Genomic DNA, 27,179 nt, shown 5'->3' on the forward strand with positions numbered 1-27,179 from the left:
GTGTCTTGATTTTGCTCATAAGTTAATGCAGAAAAGCCAGAATGTGGAAGTACAAGATGAATAATATGGGTGAACATTGATACAATGGATGTAATCAGTCTGTGTGATGGGTTGAGCTAATTGGTGACTTTGAAGTCTGAACATTATGTTTTAGGATGTTTTGACTGGAATAACTGAACTCTCATCACTCACCTGTGCTCCGTTGTCTGGCCTCTCTGCAGCCTCTGATTGGTGTTTTAATGCCCTTCTGATAAGACAATAAAATACACATTTCAACAAACAGGATGGATTCATGTTTTAACCATACAAATGTCCAATGGCAGAAGTTCAGACAGAATGAACAAGATAAATTATCACAGCTAACAGAAGCAGTCTTCAGCCCACTGAAAATGCAATAAAGTGATGTTATGAACATATATTGTAATTTAAATATATATGATAAGGTCTTGATAAACATTCAAAAGGAGTCAACATTAGATATGAAGCCATTTCATCAGCTCTCTTTTAAAATGCCTGCCAGTTTCTCATATGAAAACTTTTCACTTACAAATATTCTGTAGTTTCTGTGCTCATGTATTTAAAAAAAATACATTAAAGATTTTCAAAAGAAGTCAATGGATGATGATGATGATGATGATGATGTTGAAGTTCTACTCGTGATTCTTTTGCTGAATCATAATTAGCTGCTGGGTTAGCATCACTGCTGCAGGCCAGAGTCACTGAACAGCCCTCTGCTATCTCACCAGATGAAGTCTGTTTGCATTTTACCATTGAGCTCTTGTCCTTTTGTGCAATAAAATTTTAAAAAGCATCTATATTTCTGCTGTAGACTGCTCCACCATTTTCCTCCTTTCACACAAAAACCAAAATATTCTCATAATCATTATTCGCTGCCTGGTGTGCAGATAACTGAAGAGCGTTTGTAACGCAAGCACAGACATAATTGTAACTCAACCCTGAATTTAGTACAGTAACTCATTACACAGAAAAATGTCATGTGATTACAGTAACAGGTTATTCTGTAATGCGTTACGCTCATCACTGGTCACCGGACAATTCAGGTACACAATGGACCCCATTTTGCCATCAGGAGTCCCAAAATTCTTTGTTAGTCTTGAGGCGACTGCTGTTGTGAATTGGCACGATATAAATAAAACTGCATCTCTGAGATTACTAGGGATAACACATAAATCAATGTTCAGAATTCAGACAACAAAGTCCATCTAGCTGAAAAAAAAAGAAAAGAAATAATGGCGGTCATGCTATTGCTGGTGTGTGGGAAACTCATCATATTTTTTGAGCAACTGGCTTGATAAAATACTTTTGTTCTGACTGTCATGATTACCATTGTTTTCTTTCTCACTCTCTGTGTGTGAGAGAGAAAGTCTGAATTCTGTTTTTATGTGACTGAGGCTAATCTCCCATCTGTCTTTGGCGCTGTTATCATGTGATTCAGAAATGACTGTAAGTTTTATTAGGCTGTGTTTTGAGTTTTGTTCAAAAAAGAATGACTTCATATCGGAAAAAATATATATCACATATGCAGGACACCTTAAACTAGTTTTTTAATTAAGCAGCAAGGCAGAACAAAATCAGGGCTGTATGAAGACACGCGGACTAAACCCCAATTCAACCAGACCCAGAACTGATCCAGAATTAAAACAGGACTACAGCAGTTCAAAATCAGGAATACTTAGGACTTAACCAAGACAGAACCAGAATTAAAACTAGATGATAGTAGCACTAAAAATCATCATTGACCTGCACTACACTTATTTTTTAATTCTTTTTTTTTTCTTTTCTTTTTTCTTTTTTAACCTGTCCCGTTTGGTTCTTTTGCCATCAGAATTATTGTCCAAAGGCGAAGAAAGATGCCCAACGGATTTACTTTACCAAATGGACCATCCCAGCCTTGCCGTAATGGTCTATTTGATTCACCTTTTATTGTTTATTTTATTTTCACTTGTTAAATACGGGACCGACTTGACTGGGGAAAAGAAAGGGGAGAAAGAACAGGAAAGAAAAACAGTGGGGAAGAGGGACGGGGATAAAGGGCAAAAAACAAAAACCAACAAAAGAAGCAGACAAAAAATACATATATCACTCACCTGGATCACCTGTTGAGAAAGAAAAAAGAGAAAACCAGCATAAGAAAAAAAAGAGCAACATAATAAACAACATCACGATGATCTATGGGAATATAACAGTAAAAACTAAAGATTATTGTGCAGCACGTAGGATCGACAGCGCACAGTGTGCTTTGAGGTAGGAGCCAAAAAGGGTGTAGTTTGTGTGTGTGAGTCCCCGTGTGTACACCTGTGAGCATGAGCGTGCTTGTATTTAAAAGGTTGCTTCATGTAATGATCTGCTAGAGGGTGTGGGGAGCCACAGCCCCGTCCTCCAGGGCATGAAGCAGGTATGGAGGAGATCAAGGCTCCAGACATCCAGAGGCTCCCAGAACACAAGAGACCAAGGAAGACCAACAGAGGGACAGCCGCGCCACTATCCCAGAAAGAGCTGAGGAGAGCCCCAGACGAGGGGTCACTCAGCAGCCGCGGAGAAGTCGGGGGGGGGTTGCAGTGACGTTCCCGTGAGCTCTGCCGGCAGCCAGCTGTGCCAGAGTGACCGAGCCCCAGGCCGAGAAGCCGAGGGTACCCCACCCCCGAAGTGGCCCAAACAAGACCCAGGCTCCAGGCCCCGACAAGCAGCCACCAAGGAGTGAGCCGGTGTGTACCTGGATGCCCATCCCCAGTCACAAAGAACCACCAACGCACCGATGACTGAGGGCGTCTGCCACTGGCAGGGGAAGTGGTGGGGGGGAGATAGGCCTCCATACCTTGGAGGGCCTGAGATGTCCCTAGAGAGGTGGCGTCTGATACCCAACCTGACATATAGACACAGACATACAGGCACACACAGATACAAACATCCATTCCCACCCTCATGCTCTCATAAGCAATTACTCAACACTCACCCAACGTGGAGACAGACATAAAGAGACACTGTACACACAGTCACACTCCCCAAGCGTACTCTAAGCCCCAGGTCTAGGTACCCTTGCCCCTAGAGGGGGAAACTGCACCCAGACCCAGGTGGTGTTACCCTTTTCCCTGGGGTGGAGAGACGCATACTGCCCCGGCTCGGCAGCAGCAGGGAGGCCCCACATTCCAGATCCCAATCGGACGGCCAACTCCTCATCCTAGCCCCCCCGCTCCAACAGGCTGCAGAGAACGGGGGTGTGTGAAGACTCCAAACCTCCCTCCGCCCGCTCAAATGTAGTGTTGATGCATGTGTGTTCTAAGGTGCATTTAAAACCCAGGAGGGCATGGAGCTACCTGCCAGAGCAGCAGGTAAGCGCATAGCCCCTCCTGATAGCCCTTGATGTCTACGTGTATTTAAAATTGAGAGGTGGGCAATGGCGCCAGGGGTGAGGTTGTGCACCCTGATGGTCTTTTGGGTACTGTGTAGCTTGCCCACCCCCAAGATCCTATATGTACGTGTAATGAGAGTGTGAGTAATGTGAATGTCTAAGTTGTGGGATAAAATTGAGGCACAGGCAGCCAGAAGGGGACAGAGGGGGGGGGATGCCTCCCTGCACCCTGGTGACACACCTTTACCCCAAGGCTCTGCATGTGTGGGTGATTGTGGTGGAGCGGGAAGAGGGAGGCAGCTGGAGATGGGGAGGGAAGGAAGGGAGGGGCAAGTGACCCCTCCCTGGGGCCAGCTCCCCCGCTGACCCCAGTAGGCACCCGCATACTCTGCAACCCGCCAGGGAAAGGGGGGCCCAGGCCCATCCGGACCGGGGCCCAGTGAAGCAGCGCCGCCCGGCCCCACAGAGCCCAGGACAGCCCACCCGACCCCACCACAGAGAAAGCTGTACCCACCCTGTCATCCACTCATCTTCCAGACTACACAAGACAATAGACGCCCAGGCTGAGATCTTCCTCCACCTCTCCTATATCTCCCCGTCCTGCAGAGTGAGTTCCTGAAGAGAGGAGACCTCCTGCAAGATGTAACAGCCTCCCCCACCAGTTGAAGAGCCCCCCCCAGGTGGCTCGATGAGCCAGCGGAACCCTGCGCCAGGGCTGGGCCCCCATACACCCACCCGCCCACAACCCCGGCAACATACCAACCGGGACCCAAGCCCCCAAACCCACCCAGGGGCAGCCAGGCTACCAGCTCAGTAACCCACGTCCGTCAGCACAGACCCTCCCCTAGCCCCGCTGCACGCAGCCACGAGGAAACCATCACCTAAGAGCCAACAGAGCCCTTAATAGGCCATGACCACAACCCCGGGTTGAGCCCTCCAAGGAAGATGCTCCTGGGGAACCCCCCCACGCCCTAAGCCTGTCCCTGCCCCCACACCAATCACAACAGTGAAGGTGGGACCAAACTATGACCCCCCCACCCCCGCTAGGTGATGGAGCTGATCAATGGAGCCCAGAGCAATTGATCTGATGTGGTGGCAGAGGCTATATCAAGACTATCTAACAGATAATTTCTATATTGGTTAGAATTAAGATTATTTTTATTTTTCCAGTTCATGAGGACTGTTTTCTTGGCTATGCATAGGGCAGTGAAAACCATATGGGCTATATTCTTTTCTGTAGTGACATAATCTAAGCTGCCCAACAAACACACTAAAGGAGAAGTTGGAATGTTACATTTCAGACACTTTGATAAGTCTTCACATATCTCACACCAAAACTTCTGAACTGGTGGACAGAACCAAAGAGCGTGGATATAATTGTCCGGTGAATTGGTTTGGCAGTGTGAGCAGTTGTTGGTAGACGTAAAGCCCATCTTGAACATCCGATGACCTGTATAGTGCACTCTATGTAGTGTTTTGTATTGAATTAATTGAAGACTGGGATTTCTAATTAAATGAAAGGTTTTTAAGCAAATCTGAGACCAGAAGTTTTGGTCAAAGTTAACTGATAAATCCGCTTCCCAGTTTGCAATAGGAAGTGATATTGATTCATCTGTTTTAGAAAGCATTCTGTATATTTTGGAGAGTAATTTGGGGGTTTTAAGAGTAAGAAATTGTACCACACTTGGTGGCGTTTGTAGTTCAACTTGACCCGGTTTAAATTTCTTTTTTAATATGGATGTAATTTGTTGATATTCTAAAAATCTTTTCTTGTTGATCCCATATTGTGTAACTAGTCTGTCAAATGGAATAAATTCCGTTTCTTCTAATATATGCTCTAAATATTTGATTCCTTTACCACTCCAATCTGGAAAGTTTATCATATTATTGTTTTGTAATATGTCAGGATTGTTCCAGATAGGTGTACGTTTGCATGGGATTAATGAAGACTCTGTCAACTTCAGAAACTCCCACCATGCTGTCAGAGAAGAGCTGATGTTGACGCTTTTGAAGCATTCATGTCGTTGGATGTTTGAGCTGATAAATGGTAGGTCTGAAATCTCTAGATTATTGCAAAGTGCTTGTTCTACATCTAGCCAAGGTTCTTCTAAGAAGGTATTATTTAGCCATCCTGAGATAAACTGAAGCCTGTTGGCTAAGAAGTAGTGCTGAAAGTTAGGTAGTTCTAATCCTCCTTTATCTTTGGTCTTTTGTAGTGTTTTTAAGCTTATATGTGGGGGTTTATTTTTCCAAAGGAATTTGGACATACATGAATCTAGAGATCTGAACCAATCTTGTGGCGGTTTAGTTGGGATCATTGAGACTAAATCATTTATTTTTGGTAAGACCATCATTTTTATAGCGGCAACCCTTCCCATAAGTGATATGGGTAGACATTTCCATCTAGCCAGATCACCTTCTACCTTCTTTAAAAGTGGGATATGGTTTAATTTAGTTAGATCTGAAAGCTTGGGAGAAACATTAATACCTAAATATTTTATATTTCCCGATTGCAGTGGAGTAGAAGAGGAATTATGGAAGGAGCAATTAATTGGAAGGACTGTAGATTTTGACCAATTAATTGAGTAATCTGATATTCTTGCAAAAGAGTTTATCAATTCAATGACCCCAGATATATTGGTTTGTGAGTTTTAGAGAAAAAGTAACACATCATCCACATAAAGGCTGATTTTATGTTCCACGTTCTTGCATTTTATGCCCTTAATTTCTGAATTCTGTCTAATTGCTGCTGCTAGTGGTTCAATAAAAATTGCAAACAGTGAAGGGGAGAGGGGGCATCCCTGCCTGGTGCCCCTCAGGAGATAGAAGCTGGAGGATGTTTGGTCATTTGTTTTGACACAAGCTGTTGGGGAATTATATAATATTTTTAACCAGTTAATGAAAGAGGATCCAAAACCAAATTTGGCCATGTCTCTGAGTATTGCACACCTTGTGCTTTTGGGCACTCCAGTGATGTTGCAGCTCTGAAATATGGCCAAACTGGTGGCAAGTGGCATCTTGGCAGCTGCACGCTTGACTTTTCTCAGTTCATGGGCAGTTATTTTGCGCCTTGGTTTTTTCACACGCTTCTTGCGACTCTGTTGACTATTTTGAATGAAACGCTTGATTGTTCGATGATCACGCTTCAGAAGCTTCGCAATTTTAAGACTGCTGCATCCCTCTGCAAGATATCGCACTATTTTTGACTTTTCTGAGCCTGTCAAGTCCTTCTTTTGACCCATTTTGCCAAAGGAAAGGAAGTTGCCTAATAATTATGCACACCTGATATAGGGTGTTGATGTCATTAGACCACACCCCTTCTCATTACAGAGATGCACATCACCTAATATGCTTAATTGGTAGTAGGCTTTCGAGCCTATACAGCTTGGAGTAAGACAACATGCATGAAGAGGATGATGTGGACAAAATACTCATTTGCCTAATAATTCTGCACTCCCTGTATAATGGCCAGGACCTTTGGAAAAAGCCCAGAAGAAAAGGGGTTAGTGGGATGGAATGGCCTCTTCTCCACGGCCACAGGATGGACTGGTTGAGGCGGTGCCAGGGGCCGCCGCTGCGGGGTGACCAGGACCAGTCAGCCCGTTACTGCTTGTTCCCACAGCCATTCCTGTTGTCCTAGGCTAGAGTCACCACCGCTTTGAGGGTCACTGGCCACTGGCAGCAGACCCACTATGCCATCCTGACTAAGAGCCCCTCCACGTACTGCTCAAATACCACATCACTGCAGCACCTCCCCTTGTGTGGGGGCAGGTTGTAGCCACCTGGCCACAGCATCATCCAGCCTCCTGGCGTACACGAAGGTGGTCTAACCCCATCCAACCCTCCCAGAAGTGTGTGTATGCAAGAGTGCTCTGGGAGGCACACAGAGTCTTTGCAGACTGCTAAGGATCAGACATCCTATCAATATGCAATCGATTATATAACTCTAAGAATATATGAGTATATATTTTTAAGCATAAATGACAATCCACAATATAAACCTAACAGACCCGACATGGCTCAGTTTTTAGCTTATTTTTCTGTTCACAATGACTCTGTGCTGTCACTTTTCATTTGGCACTTTGCGGTGGTCACTGCTCCTGCTCTCTGCTCCAGCCACTCCATCCTCCTCTCCGGCCCGGCAGCTACTGAAATAGGGAAAGCATGATTAGATGATGTTCACCGGCTGCGAAATCCACCCTTCCCTGACACCACACCCTGAACCTGGTGCTCCACCCCTCCCCTGCAGCCGAGCCACATCAAACTCCACGACATCGATCTATAAAAATTACAACCAGTAGTCCTGGCAGAGTCCAGCACCCACAGGGAATGAGTCTGGCTTATTTCCAGCTGGACAGCCAAGCTCTGCAAGGCTTGTATAAGGATGAAATGGCTCATAGCAATGGGCCAGACACCTCATACTTCCAAAACCCCTCCCACAGAATACTCCAAGGGACAAGGTCAAATGTCCTCTCGAAGTCCACATAATACTTGGTTGGGCAAACCCCAGAGTTCTTGACTGTCCTTCTGGAATGGTACAGTGTAAGCAGTTGATGACAACACTTGCCTAAGGATGATCTAAATGTTCCCTGCAGGTACTTGGTGGTGACATGGAAGAATGCCACACATATCTGTAGACACAAAAGCAGCCAAGCAAGCAAACAAGCAAGCAAACATCAGCCCAGTAATTATCAACAATCAGCACTGATGAATATGAAACTGTTATAGAAAATGCTGGGGTCACTCCAGATCACTAAATATACACAATACATTCATAAGAGTCTGTCTTACTTGTTCTTCAAGAAATAGAGTAGGCCAGGCCTCTGGATTTCAGAGGTATTGGACTCCATCTCCCAAATCTCCTTTCTCCTTAGGGAAAATATGACATCTATATTTTCTCTGGAGAATTTTTGATGTAGTTGATAATGAGAAGCAGGAACCATTTCCCTAGTCATGTTGAAAAAAGGAAGTAGTAATTTAATTGGTTGAATTTTTGATTAAGGAATAGATATTTTTTTATCAATACTTTGATCTGAATTAATTTTTAAGAACAGAATTACATGGTGTTTTATAGCTGCGCAGTACAGTATTGTGGTGGTGATTTGCATTATTGCCTCACAGCAGGAAGAATCCAGCATATAACTGGGGCATTTCTGTGTGGACTTGGCATGTTCTTCCTTTATCTGTGCTCATTCTGGGCACCTTGGCTTCTTTCCACAGTTTAAAGATATCCATGTTAGGATACATCTAAATTAGCCATAGGGATGAATGTGAGCGTGAATGTTTGTTTGGCTGTCTGTGTTGAACCTGTTACAAATGGGGTACCATGATGTACCCTACAACTCATGGCATCACTGATCTCCTTGACAGTCTGAGAAGCAATCTGTTGGTGTTGGATGGACCGAAAAGACATCTTTCCTTGTTTTCCAAAAACAACTTGAATTTGTCGGACCACAAAACAATAATTTTGCAATTTTGCCTGTCATTTTAAATCAGCTTTGGCCCCATGTTTGTATGTTTTCTGTCCTCAGTTATGGATAAAATCTGGGTTTATCAGTTTGAAAATCAATCAGTTATTTCATTTTGTTTATTTATTTATTTACTTACATTTTATTCAGCATTGAAACTTCTTTGGAACTGGGGTTGTACAATATCTGTCTAGACAATATGGAGTTTTGTAACTTCTGTTTTGTTTGACAAAGGGAAATTAATTTCATCATCGCTTTTATGTACACAACAGTTCTCCTTTTCACTTGATAGTTTTATTCATTCATTTATAAGACAAAGACTTAATATTGCCTGAGAAATTTAGTTCTCATATTTATGATATTCTCCTAACTGAAATAATAAATCATAATAAAATTGAAGTAACAAGTCAAAAAATACAAATGCAGCACACTGAACCAACTTCAGATATGTCTAGTTCATTTGTCATGAAAGAATAAGGGAGTAGGCCTCATCTGGCCATTTTTATCAGTCAAGCGTCCCATTAAATTTGCAAGACGTTCTCACTCCCAAAGCGTAACATTTTATGCTAGGTGACAAATCGTCAACATATAATGCTTCCGGGCACCCTAAATGACGAGGTCGGAAAAAAATGAGGAAACATGAGAACCGTTTGGAATCAATCTACACATGTTTGTTCATTTTCCTTAAGTCGCTTTGGAAAACACTATTTAACGTCATTAAAGTGCTGGATAAAGTTGGGGATAAAGTTATGGTTTGGAGTAGGGATATGGTTAGGGTTCGGGCCGGAATGCATAGCTGGAACGTATATTATCATGAGACCGTCTTTCTTCTGTATTTCACCCATAACCTGGCGCGCATCATAAGAATGCTGAAGGTCATCTTTTGCGTTCCTCAGGAACGCAGCCGGATGTGACAAATCATCAGGATGTTACGAGTGAGAATGGGGTGAAATTTGAATTTTTGAAAATGGTGACTGTGTATAAAAATGGTTCTGATTGTTAAATAGGTCATGCAAAATGTATGTAAAACCCCTTTAGTTAAAGTTGAAAGTCTGCACTTCAGTCACATATTGATTGTTTGATTTACAATCCACTGTGGTGATTTACAGTGGCAAAAAATGTGTCTTTGACCCAAACATTAGCAGGGTCCTACATAAAGACAAAATATGCTTAGTTGTAATATTTGTTAGTTTGGCAAATTTGTAAGAGTCAAAAGTCAAACCTCCAACACAGCACAGTGACTTATTGTCAATGTAAATAAAGTTGTGTAGCTAATGATAGGGAGCTATGGAGAAAAAAAAAAATTCTTGTCCTAAGGAGATCTCTTTTTTTCACCATACAGTTTGCCAAGAAGAGCATATCAAACCTATGATTTGTTCTTGGTTGTTTTCTTTTTTTCCCCACAGGGACATAAGGCAGTAGTGCAAACCACTGTGCCAAGATGCTTCTGGTAGATAAAGTTAATATGATATTTTCTTAGACATGCACTTGAGGTATGATAATCAAACCCTTTGACCTTCAGTGTACTGTGGGACCAGAGACCTCCACTCAGCAGAGCAACAATTATGTTCCAATGTGCAGCAGAGAAATATTGTGCAGCAGAGGGCCCACTTGGTTTACTACCATATCCTCTGACCACAGCACAGGTGATGCTGTACAAATTGCACTGCAACCTCAGCTTCCTGCACAGGAACGTGCAGTGGCTGATATCCCGGGAAGGTTTGAACGCTGCAAGACTGTAGGGGAAGATTGTAGCAGAAGTTAAAGGTAAAGGTTTTGTGGGTCTATTGGACCCAGTTTAGATGTTGGCTCCAAAAAGTGAAGAACACCATGTAGAGCAGGGGATTAGGTGAACATGAACATGATGAACTTTTATTTACCAATTTATATATAAAAGCAACAATATTTTCAGTCACAATGATGATATCAAAGGGTGGCAATACATTTTTTGACTTTTAAACAGGAAGAAGAAGTTGAATTATATATCAGAACTCTAAAAACATTGATAATGTCAATAATTACAATGTGTTTTAATCTCCTTCAACAGAGTTTCTCTTTAACACTGTAACTTTTCCTGTGAAACAAGAAAGCTTTATAAAGTGTTCTGTCGTTGGACTCTTTGGAACCTTTCTGTCAACCATCAGTTAATATGTGAAATTAAGTCAGCATGAAATCAAATTAGGGAAGAGGCAATTATTTTTTATTTGGTTGAGAAAGAAGTTGTTATTTCCTGATTTGGCAACTATGTAACTATAAGAGTATATAAACACTGGTACCAGAGATGTTCTTAACCTCCACGGTGAAGACTAAAGCTACTGGCTGACTCAGAAAAGAGAGAAGACCATCTACAGAAGGTCTGGTACAAACTCTTTAATGATCTTTTCTCCTTTTTTTAAAGAATTGACAGTAATTCGATTCTTCTGTTTTACACAGAGGCACCATGAAGCTGCTGCTTGTGTCTGTACTTCTTTGTGCAGTGATGGTTCTGACCCCTGCTGCTTGTGAGTATTGCTGTAAAGGATGTAAGTATATGTCATTTTGTACCTCTTTACATAATAAGTCACCATTTAATGTTTTAAATTGTTTAGTTCTTACAGATAAAGTTGACAGCAGTGGTGCAGGGGATTTAATTCCAACAGGTCAGTGGACATTTTACTGATTTTAACCAAAACTAATCACATGTCTAAAGACAAGAAGAAAAAACACACCTGTGTTTTGCATGATGTGCTTCTCATTTATAATACAGATGATATATTTTAAGAAGAGAAAGGACAAAAAACCCAACATATAATATAGAAAAGAATTATATATGAGCAAGATTATCTTTGTTATTTATTTTATTACTATTATTACTTTATTCTTTATTTATATTTATACATTTTAATGACAATTTGTGTTTTGAAATTGTGTTTGCAAGTTACTTTGTTCAACCTCACCTTTTAACCTCATTCTTAAATTTACCATCTTTCTTGATTTTGATTGTTTGTAAAAGGACTTTCTAAACTTTATTCAAAATAGGGGTATAAACAGATTAGGTATTACTGTAATAACTAGAATTATATGATTAATAATTATGAAAAAATGACACTTGCATACATATAATTACACTTTATAACTGTGAAGGAGTAAAAATGTCCTGTTTTCTTCTTTCATTGTATTTGTCATTATCTGAAATAATGTAAAATACGATTTCAGCTGGAGTCACATATAAAACTATCTATTTTCCTTCAGGAATAAGTGACCAGGTCAACATGTCCTCTTGTTGTCCTCGTGGTTGGACTCGGTTCAGACGTCGCTGCTTTGTCTATATTCCAACAGCCATGAACTGGGCTCACGCTGAGGTAAGTTTCTCTTAATTGTGTTGCCTTCAGTACTTGAGAAAAACATCTTAAAACACATTTGCTCTCTCTGTCTCTTGCCATTGAAGAGAAACTGCAGGTCCATGGGGGCCCACCTTGCATCTGTGCACAGCAGCAGCGAGTACCATCTGATTCAGAAGCTGACTGGCCCTTATGGCTACAAAACTACTTGGATTGGAGGAACTAATGCATCTGGGGTACTTTTATTCAATCATTACAATTTTTTTTCTGTTTCACAAGACTTTGGTTAGGCAGACTCTTTTGGCCTGCCTGAAATAATGCTATCAACTTCTGTCTTCTAGAAACATGTTTGGTTGTGGACTGATGGGAGCTGTTTCAGCTATACACACTGGTGCCCAGGAGAGCCTAATAATGGCTGTGGCAATCAGCACTGTCTGCAGATAAATTATAGTGGTAATTCAGAGTACAACATTTAATATGAATGCTTAATATATGAATGACTTATAAAAAATAAAAAATAAATAAATTTACTGATTTCTGCACTTGTACTTTCTTAGGTTCCAAGTGTTGGGATGATGTGCAGTGTGACTCACATCGGCCATCTATCTGTGCCAGGAAAATCTCAAGACACCTGGGCTGAGACTGAAGCATGAAATTCCTATAAAAACACAAACTGATGTACAATAGTGTTTGTGTTTTGCTTGCTCCAATTTCTTTATTTCATTTTGAAGCATTAAATTTTTTCTCTCATTGTAGCACCCAACCTAAACATCAAAATGACAAATCAACAAAAACTGCATTGTCTTTTAAGACCTTGTGTCTTTAACAAGAGCAGACTGGTTGTGTTACTACAGCGTTGATTTTTGAAAACTGTTCTTTCTTCTGTTTTTCATTTTTTTTCACTTGTTTTATGCAGCAATAAAGCTTTTAGTCAAGCATCTGTCTGTGTTACATCTCTTGTGTTTAGGAATATACATATTCAGCATTCATAAGACACATTCATTGAAGTTGGGGAATTTAACATTAACCTGGACGTCCTGATGTAAAGTAGTGGTGAGGTGACCATGAGGATTGGCTTTTAAAGGGAGATCACCCACCTGTTCTCCATTCAGACATTGTTTCCCTTATGCCAGAAGCTCCTAAACCCTCAACACCATCAGCCGCTGCTTGCTTTAGGTGCTGTTAACCAGAGTTGTTCATTCATCCTTCCTGTCCGTGGATCACTCATAACACAGTGCACTGGGTGTTACTAAAGTCCCTGTGTGCCTCTACCAACCCATCACTAGCCTTTGCCGAGTTTGGGTCTAGCTAGTTTATCGCTAAACGGGCGCACCAATTTAAAATTAATAATCCGTGGGCATCCTCCCGATTGTGACAGGATGTCTGAGCCGCACATAGACCCAGCAGAATTCGAACAATTAAAAGCCGAAGTGTTGTATCTCCGTGATGTGGTAGATCGACAGAGCACTGAGCTGGAATCCCTCGCTCAGACGATCATCCAGCTTTCTGCATCCATCACCACATTGCAGTGTCAATCCACAGCGTTGAGCGAGGAACTCCGGATTGCACTGCTAGATAAGTGGAATGGAAGGTTACTTGTCACTCTGGATATGCTTTTTGAATGTCAGCCTTGTAAATACTCCACCTCCCATGCCAAGGTTGCAATGTTAAGCTCTTTTGTGTCTGGTCCAGGAGTGGACAGCAGCCCTTTACAATGGCAAGTTTAATGCCTGCAGTAATTAAGCCTTGTTTGTGGAGGAGTTAAAGAAAACCTTTGTTCCCCCCTTTTAATGAAGTATAGGTGGAGTCACAGTTACTTCATTTACATCAGGGTAATCAGTCCATGTGCCACTTTATCTCAGAGTTCTGTGTTCTAGCTGCTAAATTAACCTGGGGAGATACTGCGCCCCGGTCAATTTTTATGGAGAGTTTGGCCAATTACATCCAAGATGAGATAGCAGGACGTGAAGCGCCCAAGACTCTGGGTGAGACTGTAGATCTTGTTTTCTAAGGAGCTTGGAAAGAAAAGATTCTGGACTTCTTTGAGTTGCTTGAAGACGTTTCACCTCTCATCCGAGAAGCTTCTTCAGTTCTAACGGTCAAATGGTGGAGAGTCCCAGATTTAAACCCAGTGGGAGTTTCCCCCAAAGAGGGACAAAGGACCCCCTGATGATCTTCTACCTAATCACAGGAGCCAAGGTGTGAAAACGGGTGTGGGTCACAATCAGCCAGGGTTTCGGGTGAGCTGATTGTGAAACCTGGCCCCACCCTGTCATGTGATTTCCTGAGGTCAGATGGCCGAGGGTGTGAGTGGGCGTTAAGGAGTCTGGGAAGGGATCTCAAAACTGGATTATAGATGGCAGACACCACCTCTGTTCAAAGATGGTCGCTCACAGTGGACATAGATGGCCTCTTTCACTCCTCTTTCAAACCATCTGTCCTCTCTGTCCAAAATGTGAACATTGGCATCCTCGAAAGAGTGACCTTTGTCCTTTAGATGCAGATGAACTGCTGAGTCTTGTGTTTAAATCTGGGACTCTCGGCCATTTGACCTTAGAACTGAAGAAGCTTCTCGGATGAGAGGTGAAACGTCTTGAAGCAACTTAAAGAAGTCCAGACGCTCTTCTTTGCAAGCTCCTTTGACTACGATGACCTGGATGACTGAGAACCTTCACAGACACTTGTTGCGTCTGTCTTTCTTATCCTCCCTCGCTGGTGTCTGCTCTTCTTTTCTGTGCATCTTTGCTGACTTTATAAACGCCCAATTAGGATAACCGCATGTTTTAAGTGCTTCCTTTACACGTGTGTGTTCCTTCTTTTCCCCTTCAGGCTTAGAGGGAACATGTTCTGCCCGGTGGTGTAGGGTCCTGATAACCGCAAGTTTGTGTTCCAGAGGGTGATGGGAGTCAAAGAGGAGGTACTGGTCCGTGTGTGTGGGCTTCCGGTAAACTTCGATGTTGAGGTTGTCATTCTCTTCAATGTGCACAGCGCAGTCCAGGAAAGGTAAACAGTTATCCTTTGTGTCTTCCCTGGTGAACTTGATGTTTTTATCCACAGCGTTAATGTGCGCAGTGAAGGATTCCACTTCTTGTGTCTTGATTTTGACCCAGGTGTCGTCTACATATCTGTACCAGTGACTGGGTACTCTCCCTTTGAAAGAGCCAAGAGCCTTTCTTTCCACTTCCTCCATGTAAAGGTTGGCTACAATAGGTGACACAGGGGAGCCCATGGCACAGCCATGTTTTTGTCTGTAGAAACCATCATTGTATTTGAAATATGTAGTGGTGAGATCTTGTAGTGTAGATCTTGTTCTGCAGATAGAACAACAAATTGTCCCATGGCTTCTTCATGCTCCTCAGGTCTTCCAGCCCCAGAGAGCTACAGCTCCACCACCTCCTCCATCCTCTGAAAGAGCAGCCGCTAATGCCAGAAATATTTCCACTATGGAGCTTATGCAGCTGGGGAGGCTATCCAAAGAGTAGAGTAAAAAGAACCTGTGAAGGCCTTTGTGCTTACTGTTGGTTGGTTTGGCATCTCTGCACCTAACAATCGGGTGACTGAGAGAAATGCCTGTAGTTATTCACTTTGGTAATTGTGAACATTGAAGGAGATGTCCTCCATAGTCACACTTATACTTGTGTTTCCTTAACTTGCATCCAACACTACTATGTTCAGTTTAAATCCAGTTTTCCTTTATGGTTTGATAGAAAATTTTGTTAAACCATTGCTCAACGTATGTCTGCATGAGAGGAGATAATTCTGACGTACTTGTAAGAAGATTTGATGAAAAGGAAACCAAACCTGTAACTAATTGAAAGCAGGTCACAGCTGCGTTGAGGGCTAATAAAAACAAGACCATGTAGTGTCCAGTGTGACTACATGTGCAGTGGGATATTCCAACACTGATTGTGTAACTCAGGAGGCAAAGAAGTTCAGACCTTGCTGCCAGTAAAACCTGTTGAAAGCAGCGAATCTGAGAGTCTTTGGTCATTTGCTTGAGTGTTACCCTAAAGTGTAAAATCAACGACCCCAGCATTTGGTTTATTACACATGGGCCAGAAGTGCAAGCCACAATACGTTACAATATGGCTTTATGGAGCAGACATGACCCCGTGTTCTCAGGTTTCTGCCATAGCTTTTATTATTTGCATAACACCTCCCCCCTCTGGCTTCCATATGAACTGCATCTGAATCAACAACTATTCATGCACATCATGACGTCCTCTTTTTTTATTTGTTTTTTTCTCTCTTTTGATAAATACCACTTCCATTATTATTCATACCACACCAAACTAATTATTAAATAATATATAGAAAGTTAAATTACAGAAAAAAATCCTCACTTTTCTTCAATATGAACTATAAAACAATTAAGCTTTTACAATGGGTCAACAAAAAAAGCAATTTTCTGTTAACATTACTGTAAACAGAAACTCTGTTTTATAAATGCAGGACAGGTTGTTCAATGAAGTACTAATTAAATAAATTACCATTTCTTTACCATCTGGAAAAACTAAGACACAGCCACAACTTTACTTTTTTGTTGAGCACAAAGCATTTTGGTCACAAGGTGGCACCAGAGATCACTAATCTCTCTCTTTGAACTTTAAACAAGATATTTAAACAACAGTTAAGCTGAATTGTCACACAGTTAGTCTGGGAAATAAAATCCGTGTTCCTACTGACTACTGGTGAGATAAAGCAACAAAAGTTAACATTGGAAATATAAAGAGATGTTTCAAAATTGATCATACATACAGCAAAGTACTCGGTATTTAATGAGCTGTGAAGACAAAGCAAGAAAAATATACAAACATGAAATGAGAAGTTTGTTCACATTAGATTTAAGAGATGCTGGTTGTACTTTATGGTCATTTTGGAGGTTTGTGGTGATGATTTATATTCATGGCAAGTCACTTATTACCCCCAGAAACAGAGGAGCCTGATGAAACACACAGCAGCTGTGTTCACACTCTGGGAGGTTTGTTAACGGTGCTGTACTGTGCAGAGGCATCCTCCACAGCAGCTTGGTGTTTTGATCTGTAGAGTAAACAATAAAATGATACTACTATTGTACACGAAGTATTAAAACATTAAATGTAAGGTGCAGTTATCCTGTGTGAGGAGCTGCTCACCTTCTAGCACTTCTGACATTCATGGTGGAGTATGTAACACTCTCTTCCTGGTATCTGTCAAACTGGGCTGAGCTGAAGTTGGAGTTAGCAAAATCTGGCTGGGTTGTAGCAAATTGTACAGCAGCATATTGAATTTCATCCGTCTGTCAAACACATGGATGAGAGTATTATTTTTTGGGGCTTTTTGACTTTTTGAAAATGGAACTAATAAACTAAAACCGTTAAAATCATAAAACTTTCTTCCCTCCTCCCCTCTTACAGTTAAATATCTGTTACTACCTCAAGGTGTCTTGACTTTGCTCATAAGTTAATGCAGAAAAGCCTGAATGTGGAAGTAGGAGATGAATAATATGGGTGAACATTGATACAATGGATGTAATCAGTCTGTGTGATGGGTTGAGCTAATTGGTGACTCTGAAGTCTGAACATTATGTTTTAGGATGTTTTGACTGGAATATCTGAACTCTCATCACTCACCTGTGCTCCGTTGTCTGGCCTCTCTGCAGCCTCTGATTGGTGTTTCAATGCCCTTCTGATAAGACAATAAAATACACATTTCAACAAACAGGATGGATTCATGTTTTAACCATACAAATGTCCAATGGCAGAAGTTCAGACAGTATGAACAAGATAAATTGTCACTAACAGAAGCAGTCTTCAGCCCACCGAATCTGCAGTAAAGTATTGTTATGAGCATTAGTTGTAATGTAAATATATCAGAAAAGTCCAGAAAAGTCTGGATAAACATTCAAAGGAAATAAACATTAGATATGAGGCCATATCTGTATGCAGCTCTCTTTTAAAATTCTTGCCAGTATAAAAGGTTTTGGCTCACAATCATTCTGCAATTTCCATGCTCATTTTTTTTTTTTTAATTACATTAAAAATTTGGACTGAGATGGTTAGTCATATGTTTTAATGCTAAACAAACCCTTTGCTGATATGTTTTTGCAGCAAGTGCACTTATTGCTTGCTTGTTTGTGTAGCGATGTTCTTATAATCTGTACTAACTGATCAGTTTCTCATTATGTACCATGATTTTTAAACTTGTCAATAACACTGCCAACAAAGTCTCAGAGAACTTTAAGTGTCTCGAGTGGACTAATAAAATGATCTCTTAGTTTTTGGTCTTTACTGTGCTCTCAGTGTGAACCTGTACATCTACAGAATTAATATCTGTCAGATGAAGTCATTTCAATGTTTTGTTTATTCCCAAAAGGTTGCCAAATTCTGTAACGTTACATAATAATCACCAATTAGCAAACAGCAAAATTAAATTGTTTATCAAAATTGTGATTACATTTTGCATTTTTCAATGCTGAAGGATTATATTACACATTTTTGTTAAAGATGCCATGAAATCACACAATGCGGAAAAAAACTAGATTATGAGGCTAAAACAATAAAGTTGAATATTTTTGACAAAAAACTGTATTTCTGACTATTTTCTTAAGATTGACTTGAACAAAAAACACCTTTAAAATCCAAATTAGTTATTAAAACATCCCACCTAATCCAGAGCAGGAGAAAGAAGAGTATGATGACCAGAGCAGTAACAGAGACTGAGAGCATGACAGGAAATGTCCATAAGCCTGGAAATAAGTGAAACAAAAACGTTGAACTTAATAAGTTAATCAATGATTGATCATTAAACAATACAATTTTCTCTAAAAATGTTAAAATATCAGGACTTAATGCTGTGAACTAAAACCAAAACTGGATAATCGAGGATTCCAGGATGTTTTTTTATTTTTTCAGTTTAATTTTATTTATGAAAAATCACAACAGTTCGCTCACAGTAGTTTTTATTGTGAGGTGAAAACCAAACAATAATAATATCAGTTTCAACATCAGTTGCATCAGTAACTTACCTGTCACAACAGTGAGAGGATGGGAGGTGGAGCTGCGACGTCCTCTTGTGTTCTGGGCTTCACAGTAATAACTCCCACTGTGTTCAGGTCTGAAGTCAGTGATGATGAAGTTCTGTCCAGATGCTTTTGCTGAGTTATCATTCTCCTTGTACCAGGTGTAATTAGCTGCTGGGTTAGCATCACTGCTACAGGTCAGAGTCACTGAACTGCCCTCCACTAACTCACCAGAGGGACTGACTGACACAGAGGAAAGCTTTGGAGCATCTGGAGGAAACCGAGAAAAATTACTCTGAAATTTTTTACATTCAGTGTGAGAAAATTTCCACCAAGAAAACATTACAGGAAACTGTTATCCAAACTGATCACTGATCTGTTTACTTACACTGGACATCTATGAATAAAGACACAGAGAGCTGATCCTCAGTCTTGCAGTCGTACATTCCTCTGTCCTCAGAGCTGATGGAGGTGAAATGATAAATACCTTCTGGTGTTAGAGGCAAGGTTTGGTTGCCTTTGTACAAAGTGTTATTAGCTGCTGGATCAGCATCTGTACGACACGTCAGAGTGACTGAACTGCCCTCCACTATCTCACCAGAGGGACTCACTGACACAGAGGGAAGCTTTGAAGGATCTGCAGATAAAAGATTTCTTTGTTAAAGTTGGCGTTTAAACTCATGTAACATTACAGCATGATAAACTGTAGCTGGTTTGGAGCTATGATATATTGTTGGTGACACAGTGAAATAGACTCACACACTGATGGAGAGCGGTAATCCTCGTATCCAGAGAAAGCACAGGAGATGTTGTCTCCAGGATTAAAGTAGTCTGTATAAGCAGACGTTTGCTGTGTCGTGTTTTTCTGTCCGTTCTTGAACCAGACGTAAGAAAGACGACCAGCTGGACTGCAGCTGCTTTCACACTTCAGCTCTGCCTCAGTCTGAGTCTGATGGACTGATATTATTCTGCTCACCTTCACCTGCAGAGCTGAATATGACAGCACAGCAGTGACATCATGTAGAGAGAGACTTTATGTGTGGATATGTAACTCTACATTTGATATCTGAGCTCACAAAACAATCACTTTTGTTTCCACTTAATTAAACCTGCTAACATTGTGTGTTCATCAGTACCTGTTACAGTCAGAGTTGTTCCAGGTAAACTGCTCTTCCATTCAAAGCTTTGTGTTTTGAATTTAAAGTGATACTCGGCTGAATCCCTCTCTGTCAGGTCTCTGATTCTCAGAGTGGAGCGTCCTCTCTCTGTTTCAATGACCTCAACACGACCTGCATAGTGGGAGTCTTTTCTGAGGTCCTCGGGGTGTGAGCGATGCTGCTGCTGATGACTACGTTCAGGACTGAACCAGAATTTGGACACAGCAGGATGTGTATGACTGTAGATGCAAGAAATGTCCACTGATGAACCTTTGAGGGCACAGATGCTTCTGCTGGTGTAAGACACTCTGTTACAGGTTTGATCATCAACACCTGAAATATATGAAACAGATTTGTTAGAGGAAGATTTGACTGCAGAACCACAGAGCAGGAGGCAGTTGGGACTTACTGTTGATATATTGGCTTTACTGAGATTTAATACAATACAATACAATACAATTTTATTTATATAGCACATTTAAAAACCCGAAGGCACACCAAAGTGCTTCACAGTAACATGTAGAGTCAACATAAATCAATAACAGGGTACAAATCAGGCACTAGCACAGACAGGATAGAGGCACTAACAGACCAGGAGATTTAGGTAAATACAAAATCTGCTGAGACAAAAACAGCAGTAAAATTAATAAAAAATAATAATAAATTTAATAAAATCTAATAAAAGATTTAACAGATTAAAATTTAAAAGATTAAAAGGGTGTTAACTGCTCAGGAAAGCCAAGTCAAATAGATATGCTTTTAATCTTGATTTAAAGGATTGGACAGAATCCAAGGCTCGAATAGAAGCAGGGAGGCTGTTCCAAAGTTTGGGTGCAGCTGAAGCAAAGGCACGATCGCCTCTGGTCTTCAGTCTAAGCTTAGGTTGGGCCAGAAGTAATTGATCTGATGATCTTAATGCACGACAAGGGGTGTGCAAATTAAGGAGATCAGTGAGGTAGCTGGGTGCAGTGTTATTCAGGATTTTAAACGTGAGTAACAAGATTTTAAACTCAATACGATATTTGATTGGTAACCAGTGTAGATCGACAAGAGCTGGGGTAATGGGGTCAAACTTCCTAGTTCCAGTAAGAAGGCGAGCCGCAGCATTCTGAACGAGTTGCAGCCTTCGAAGAGAGAAGGCTGGGAGACGACAGAGGGAATTACAATAATCTAACCTGGAGGTCACAAAAGCGTGGATAAGTTTTTCCAGGTCCCTATGTGGTATATAATGCTTAGCTTTAGAAATCTGGCGCAGTTGAAAAAAACCAGATTTAACTACAGATGATACTTGCTTATCGAGCTTAAAGGAGCTATCCAAATAAACACCCAGGTTACGCATAGAGTCAGAGAGAGAGTTAGCTAGGGGCCCCAGCAGGGCAACAAGCTGGTCTCGAGGAATATGGCTGTCGAACACCATAACTTCAGTTTTTTTCTCATTTAAAACAAGAGAATTTTCTGACAGCCAATCTTTAACCTCACTCAGGCAATCATACAGAGAGTTCAGTGATGCTGACAAATCATCAGTCAGTTGACAGTAGATTTGAATGTCATCAGCGTAAAAGTGATAGGAAATATTGTATTTTTCAAATATGGAGCCCAAGGGTAGCATATACAAAGAGAATAATAAAGGGCCCAAGACAGACCCCTGGGGCACACCACAGCAGAGAGGGGCAACAGAGGAAGAGTATCCTCCTATCACAACAGAGTAGGATCTGTCAGTGAGGTAAGAATTGAACCAATTAAGGGCAGAACCCTTGATGCCTACAACATGCTCTAGCCTCATCAAGAGTATATTATGATCAACCATGTCAAAGGCTGAAGACAGATCCAGTAAAACTAAAACGGCAGGGCGACCAGAGTCAGCGAATATAAGAAGATCATTATAGACTCTTAACAGGGCCGTTTCAGTGCTATGGTGAGGCTTAAAACCAGACTGGTATTTGTCTGTGATATTATTTGCAACTAAATAAGCCTGTATTTGGAGAAAGACGGCTTTCTCTAAAATTTTTGATAAAAACGGAAGCTTCGAGATTGGCCTATAATTGGCAGGGTCTTTCTGATCAAAATTACTTTTTTTAAGAACGGGGTGCACTACCGCATGTTTAAAAGCAGTCGGGACACAGCCCACAAACAATGATAAATTCATTAAGAATAAAATGCAAGGCCCAATTTCCTCAAAACCTTCTTTGATAATTCGGGATGGAAGGATATCATGCACAGAATTCGAGTTTCTCAGTTTTTCAATTATTCCCTTAAGAGTGGGGAGTGATAGCAGCTCAAAATGAGAAAAGGTGGACATGCATCCTAAAACCGGAACGGGATTCAGCACAAGAGAGTGAGAGTGTGAAGCCTTCAGTAATAAAACTTTCCCACTAAAATGATTAAGAAATTGTTCACAGAGAGCCTGAGAGGCCGAACTCAAAGAGTCCGGACAGGGATTTATCACTGAATTAAAAATTTTGAATAACATTCAGGGGTTGTGGCTATTAGTCTCAATAATGTCTGATAGGAAAGCTGCTTTAGCTGCCTTTACGGAGTTCTGGTAGAGAAAGCGGCTCCTACAAAGAATGTCATAGGATATTTGAAGCCTATCTTTTTTCCACCTCCTTTCGGATTGACGGCAGACACGACGTAAAGCTCGTATAGTGTCATTTAGCCATGGTTGATGAGAAGTTCTGGGACGCTTCATCTTTTTAGGGGCCACAATATCTAAGATGGCACAACTGGTGGATAGCATAGCATTGGCAAAATCATCAACCAATGGAGGTGTGTAACAGTTTAAGTCAGTGAAGTCTGGATCAGAAAGGGCAAAGTTTAAGAAGGTCGTAATGAAGTTAGCCACAGTCTCCGAATTAATGATACGTACAGGGCGATGACAGCCTTTAGAATTTAAGTCAATTGCACGTAGCTCAACATCAAACATGACCAAAAAATGGTCAGAAATACCAGCATTATCAATGTCCATAGTAGAAATATCCAGTGCATATGAGAGGACCAAATCCAAAGTATGGCCTTTAAGATGAGTTGGTTCCCTGACCCACTGTGTAAGATTAAAAGAGTCAATTAGGGCAAGAAAGTCCTTGGCTAGGGGGTCATCAGCACAACAAATATGTATGTTAAAATCACCAGTGATAAGAGCTTGATCATAACTCAATAAAAAAGAACCTAAGAAGTCAGCAAATTCACAAATAAAAGACCTATTGTATTTAGGTGGTCGATAAATCACAGCACATAAAGTCGCCGGAGGTCCGGCAAGCTCCAATAGTTGGACCTCGAAACTAGAGTAGGTAGGAGAGGGCAGCTGCCGAACTTTAAGTTTGTTTTTAAAAACGGAGGCCACGCCTCCACCTCTTCCCGAGGGCCTCGGTGAACTGAAGAATACACAGTCCGGTGGTAGTAGCTCTGCAAAGGAAGAGGACTCACCAGGACGAATCCAAGTTTCAGTCAATAACAGAGCATCAAGTCGAGAGGTGAGGAAGAGGTCATTTAAGATGAAGGTTTTATTCACCAGCGATCTTACGTTTAATAAAGCCATCCGAGAGATCGGCATCTTATCTCTGCTGGAAGTACGTCTTAGCTGGCTTAGATGCCTGTGCCGTACACCATCACTAGTGGACCCAATCCAAACACGAACAGGCAAAGAGATTACCGGAGAGACCGGACAGGCTTGTTTACCGACCGGACAGATCCAGCGATGGTTGAGCAGCCTGAAGGGTGTTGGATCCCGAGCGGATGGAAGTCGTATAATCCCTGCGGTGGTGAGGGAATTAGCAGCAGCTGATACTTTAAGGTAAGCCTTTAAGCGAACACGAAACCCACTCCGTTTGCCCCGCTTCCTATAGCGCTTCTTAGGCGGGGAGCAGAGAGGGGGACCGTATGAACCAGTGGAAGAGATGATACGTGGAAAGGTAGCGTCTCCCAAATTCCAACCTTGATCCAACCCAGCATAGGGAGGGAAACGAAGATTTAACAGAGTATCCCGGTCATAGGTGATTAATGCATAACCATCTGGGGGGCATAGTGCCAGAAAGATAACAAATAATAAACAAATATCAAGGAAATTGATATCCTTGAGAGATCGACAACAGAGACGAGGACGGCCTGCCGTACACACTGGCGCCATCTTTGAATCTGCAGTGCAATGTTTAAAATAAACATGAAGGTGCAGCAACATCTTTTGTGTTAGAAACAGAAATTAATGATCATTAATAAAAAGACTGCAGCAGCAGCTTTATGTCAGTGTAAGACTGAAGTAAACTCACACACTGAAGGAGAGGGAAGCTTCTCGTATCCTTTTACAGCACAGGAAATGCTGTCTGTATAACCAAAGTATTTTTCAAAAGAAGACTCCTTTCTGTCAATATTCACTTCGTTCTGGTACCAGACATATGAATGAGGATCAGGTAGATGACAACTGCTCTGACACGTCACCTTCTTCCATGTAGGATACAAGGTTGGCCAAGTTTTTATCACTTCTGCCTGGAGAACTAAAAATTAAACACAGCAAAATATAAAATACACACAACATTCATAGCTTGTAGTGTCTCAAAGTTCAAGCAAACCTTTTCATTTCGAAATTATGTTACAAATTTTTATATAAGAATCTGACCTGTGACAGACAGAGTGACTCCAGGTGATCCAGCATATTTCCCTCCTGGTTGGTTTGTCACAAATCTGAACTTGTACTCAGCTGAGTCGCTCTCTCTCAGGTCTGTGATTCTCAGAGTGCAGTCTTTGTCATCACAGTGATACTGAACACGACCTGCAAACTCTGCCTCTGTCCTCACATCCACATGTTCATCACCCTTCATTTTAGTAAACCATACAGCTTTTTCAACTACAGTCACGTTCCCATTTACTCTGGATGGGTACGTGTAGGTGCAGCGTATGTCCACTGTTGATCCTTTTAAGGCACAAATCTGAGTAGAGGTGTAAGTCACTGACCAACCATCCTGACCCTGTACTGCTGTAACACAGAGCACATCAGAAACAAAACAATGAATTCTGCTGCTTTTAAAGGTGTGTCCACGCTCTCTACAGTTAATCTGTATGTGAGCTGAGGCAGGAGGACACACACTCTGAAGGTGCAGTTAAGGAATTTAACCTGTGAACCACGAGGAGGCTGAACTGAAGACGGGGAAAAAAACAAGAGAAGTCTTTGTGAGAAAAGAGATGTGACAGAAATAAATGAGAAAAGCAAAACACTGATGTGTGCAAATTTCCAGCTGATGGGAAAGTTTCTTAAAACATTGCTCAACCTTTGTCTGCATGTGAGCAGTTATTTATGATGCAGTTGCAGGAAGAATTGTCAAACAGGAAAAGTGCTCTTGAAAAACAATCTGATGCTGAAACTAACTGCAACCAGGTTACAGCTGGGTCGGGTGAAAATAAGAATAAGACCAAGCGGTCTCAGCGTGACGGCATTCACACTTGTAAACTCAATACAATTAAAGTACTCATTGTGTAACTGAGGATACAAGCTCGCTATAAGAGAGGTCGAGACATTGTACTGTTCAAAATATTTTTAAAATATTTTACAGACTCTTGTTCAGGTGGTTTATTGTATATCAACATCATTAAAATGATACTTGGACCTTTGTGTGATTTTAGTGTAGCTTCACTGTTTAACTCAGTTTGTTTCTTTGTCTTGTGTCTGTGTGTTTTCTTGCTAATGTGACAAAATGGAGGCAGAGGAAAGTTTAACAGAAACTATCTTCTCTTCAAGTCTTGCATAAACAGAGCTGGAGTTTAAAATGTTTAGAAAGTACTAAACTACAAATGTTCCATATTTCTGTGTATTTTCTTATAGCTGATCAAGAGTCAGTTATCTGTAAAATATGAAAATGTAAATATAAAATACCTGACAAAGTGAGAAGACAAATGAATGCAGCTTGTGCTCCTTTCAGTCTCATGGTTGGTGTCCTCCTCTCTGCTGTGGCTGCAGACAAGTTCAAACACATCAGCTGATAAATGTTATATACAGGAAATGATGTCCATCATATTGATCTGATGTGTAGCTGATGGTGCTGTCCGCTGTAGTTAGTGTGCACAGTTACTGTAAATGCCTGAAACGTGATCGGAGTGCAGAATTTCTGCTTTGTGATCTCATTGCGTTTGAGACACAAACTTTTCAGTTTAACCTGCTGCTTCCTTCCTCTTTTTGACAACTAAAAGTGCTGCAATTTCATCATTTTACTTCTGCATGTGCATCCAGTGACAAGAATAAACAGCCAAAACTGAACTGAAGTGGTCTGCACAGCCAAGACAAATATACCACCTCACACACACTATTATTATTTCATTTATTTTATTTAGAAAGAGAGGCAATACATATTAATGAACATTTTAACAAATGTAAATATGCCAGATTATAGCCTTGGGCTAATTTCCATCTGCAGACCCTCTGGCAGGTTGGTGTTACACACAAGTTAGTAAAAACATACAGAGACACTATTTACAGATCATGTGACAAGGAGAAAAACAGTGATTACATTATACTAGAACAAACAATGACAAGAAGAGTGGACAACAGAGGACAATATAGAGAAAAACAACAGAAACGCATTAATTGTATTGCACAAACCCCAGTATTACACATGTCCTGACTGTCCTGATATTGCACTGACCCATTGCAATAATAGTTGTTTCCCTTTTTGTAATACACTAACTCTTTTTCACGTCCAATATAAAGCATGATTAATTAAACATGATCACATGTTTGTGTGTCCCTCAGCCACCCTTTTAAGTGACTCTTAAAGATAGGAAGACTTCTGCTTTTCCTCACTGACAGTGGAAGACTATTCCAGCAGCTCACTCCCTGATATGACAGAGCATTCTGTGAAAAGGTGGTGCGTCTAAATGCCA

The 27,179-nt window shown here is 41.2% G+C and overlaps 2 protein-coding genes across 3 annotated transcripts; one reads left to right on the top strand and one right to left on the bottom strand.

Moving 5' to 3' along the window:
* The first annotated feature begins 11,103 nt into the window (after window positions 1-11,103).
* LOC100696769 (ladderlectin) lies at window positions 11,104-13,098 on the top strand. The gene is made up of 7 exons (XM_005464667.3): window positions 11,104-11,192; window positions 11,272-11,339; window positions 11,427-11,477; window positions 12,070-12,179; window positions 12,266-12,394; window positions 12,500-12,611; window positions 12,716-13,098. Exons 2-7 carry the CDS (start codon window positions 11,279-11,281, stop codon window positions 12,796-12,798), a joined length of 546 nt encoding a protein of 181 aa, XP_005464724.2. The 5' UTR covers window positions 11,104-11,192; window positions 11,272-11,278; the 3' UTR covers window positions 12,799-13,098.
* A 3,275-nt stretch (window positions 13,099-16,373) lies between these two features.
* Window positions 16,374-26,428, bottom strand: LOC102077851 (sialoadhesin). 2 transcript variants are annotated; one of them, XM_019363423.2, is made up of 11 exons: window positions 26,176-26,428; window positions 24,925-25,278; window positions 24,578-24,802; window positions 20,295-20,648; window positions 19,918-20,148; window positions 19,547-19,795; window positions 19,165-19,428; window positions 18,804-18,885; window positions 17,771-17,825; window positions 17,294-17,436; window positions 16,374-17,198 (listed from the first exon to the last, which is right to left on the bottom strand). In XM_019363423.2, exons 1-11 carry the CDS (start codon window positions 26,273-26,275, stop codon window positions 17,126-17,128), a joined length of 2,130 nt encoding a protein of 709 aa, XP_019218968.1. In that variant the 5' UTR covers window positions 26,276-26,428; the 3' UTR covers window positions 16,374-17,125. The 2 variants fall into 2 exon arrangements, with proteins under 2 accessions (XP_019218968.1, XP_019218967.1); XM_019363422.2 differs by having other exon boundaries at window positions 24,925-25,281.
* Window positions 26,429-27,179: the final 751 nt, after the last annotated feature.

Source organism: Oreochromis niloticus, linkage group LG3 (assembly GCF_001858045.2).
Source record: "Oreochromis niloticus isolate F11D_XX linkage group LG3, O_niloticus_UMD_NMBU, whole genome shotgun sequence".
Classification (NCBI taxonomy): domain Eukaryota; kingdom Metazoa; phylum Chordata; class Actinopteri; order Cichliformes; family Cichlidae; genus Oreochromis; species Oreochromis niloticus.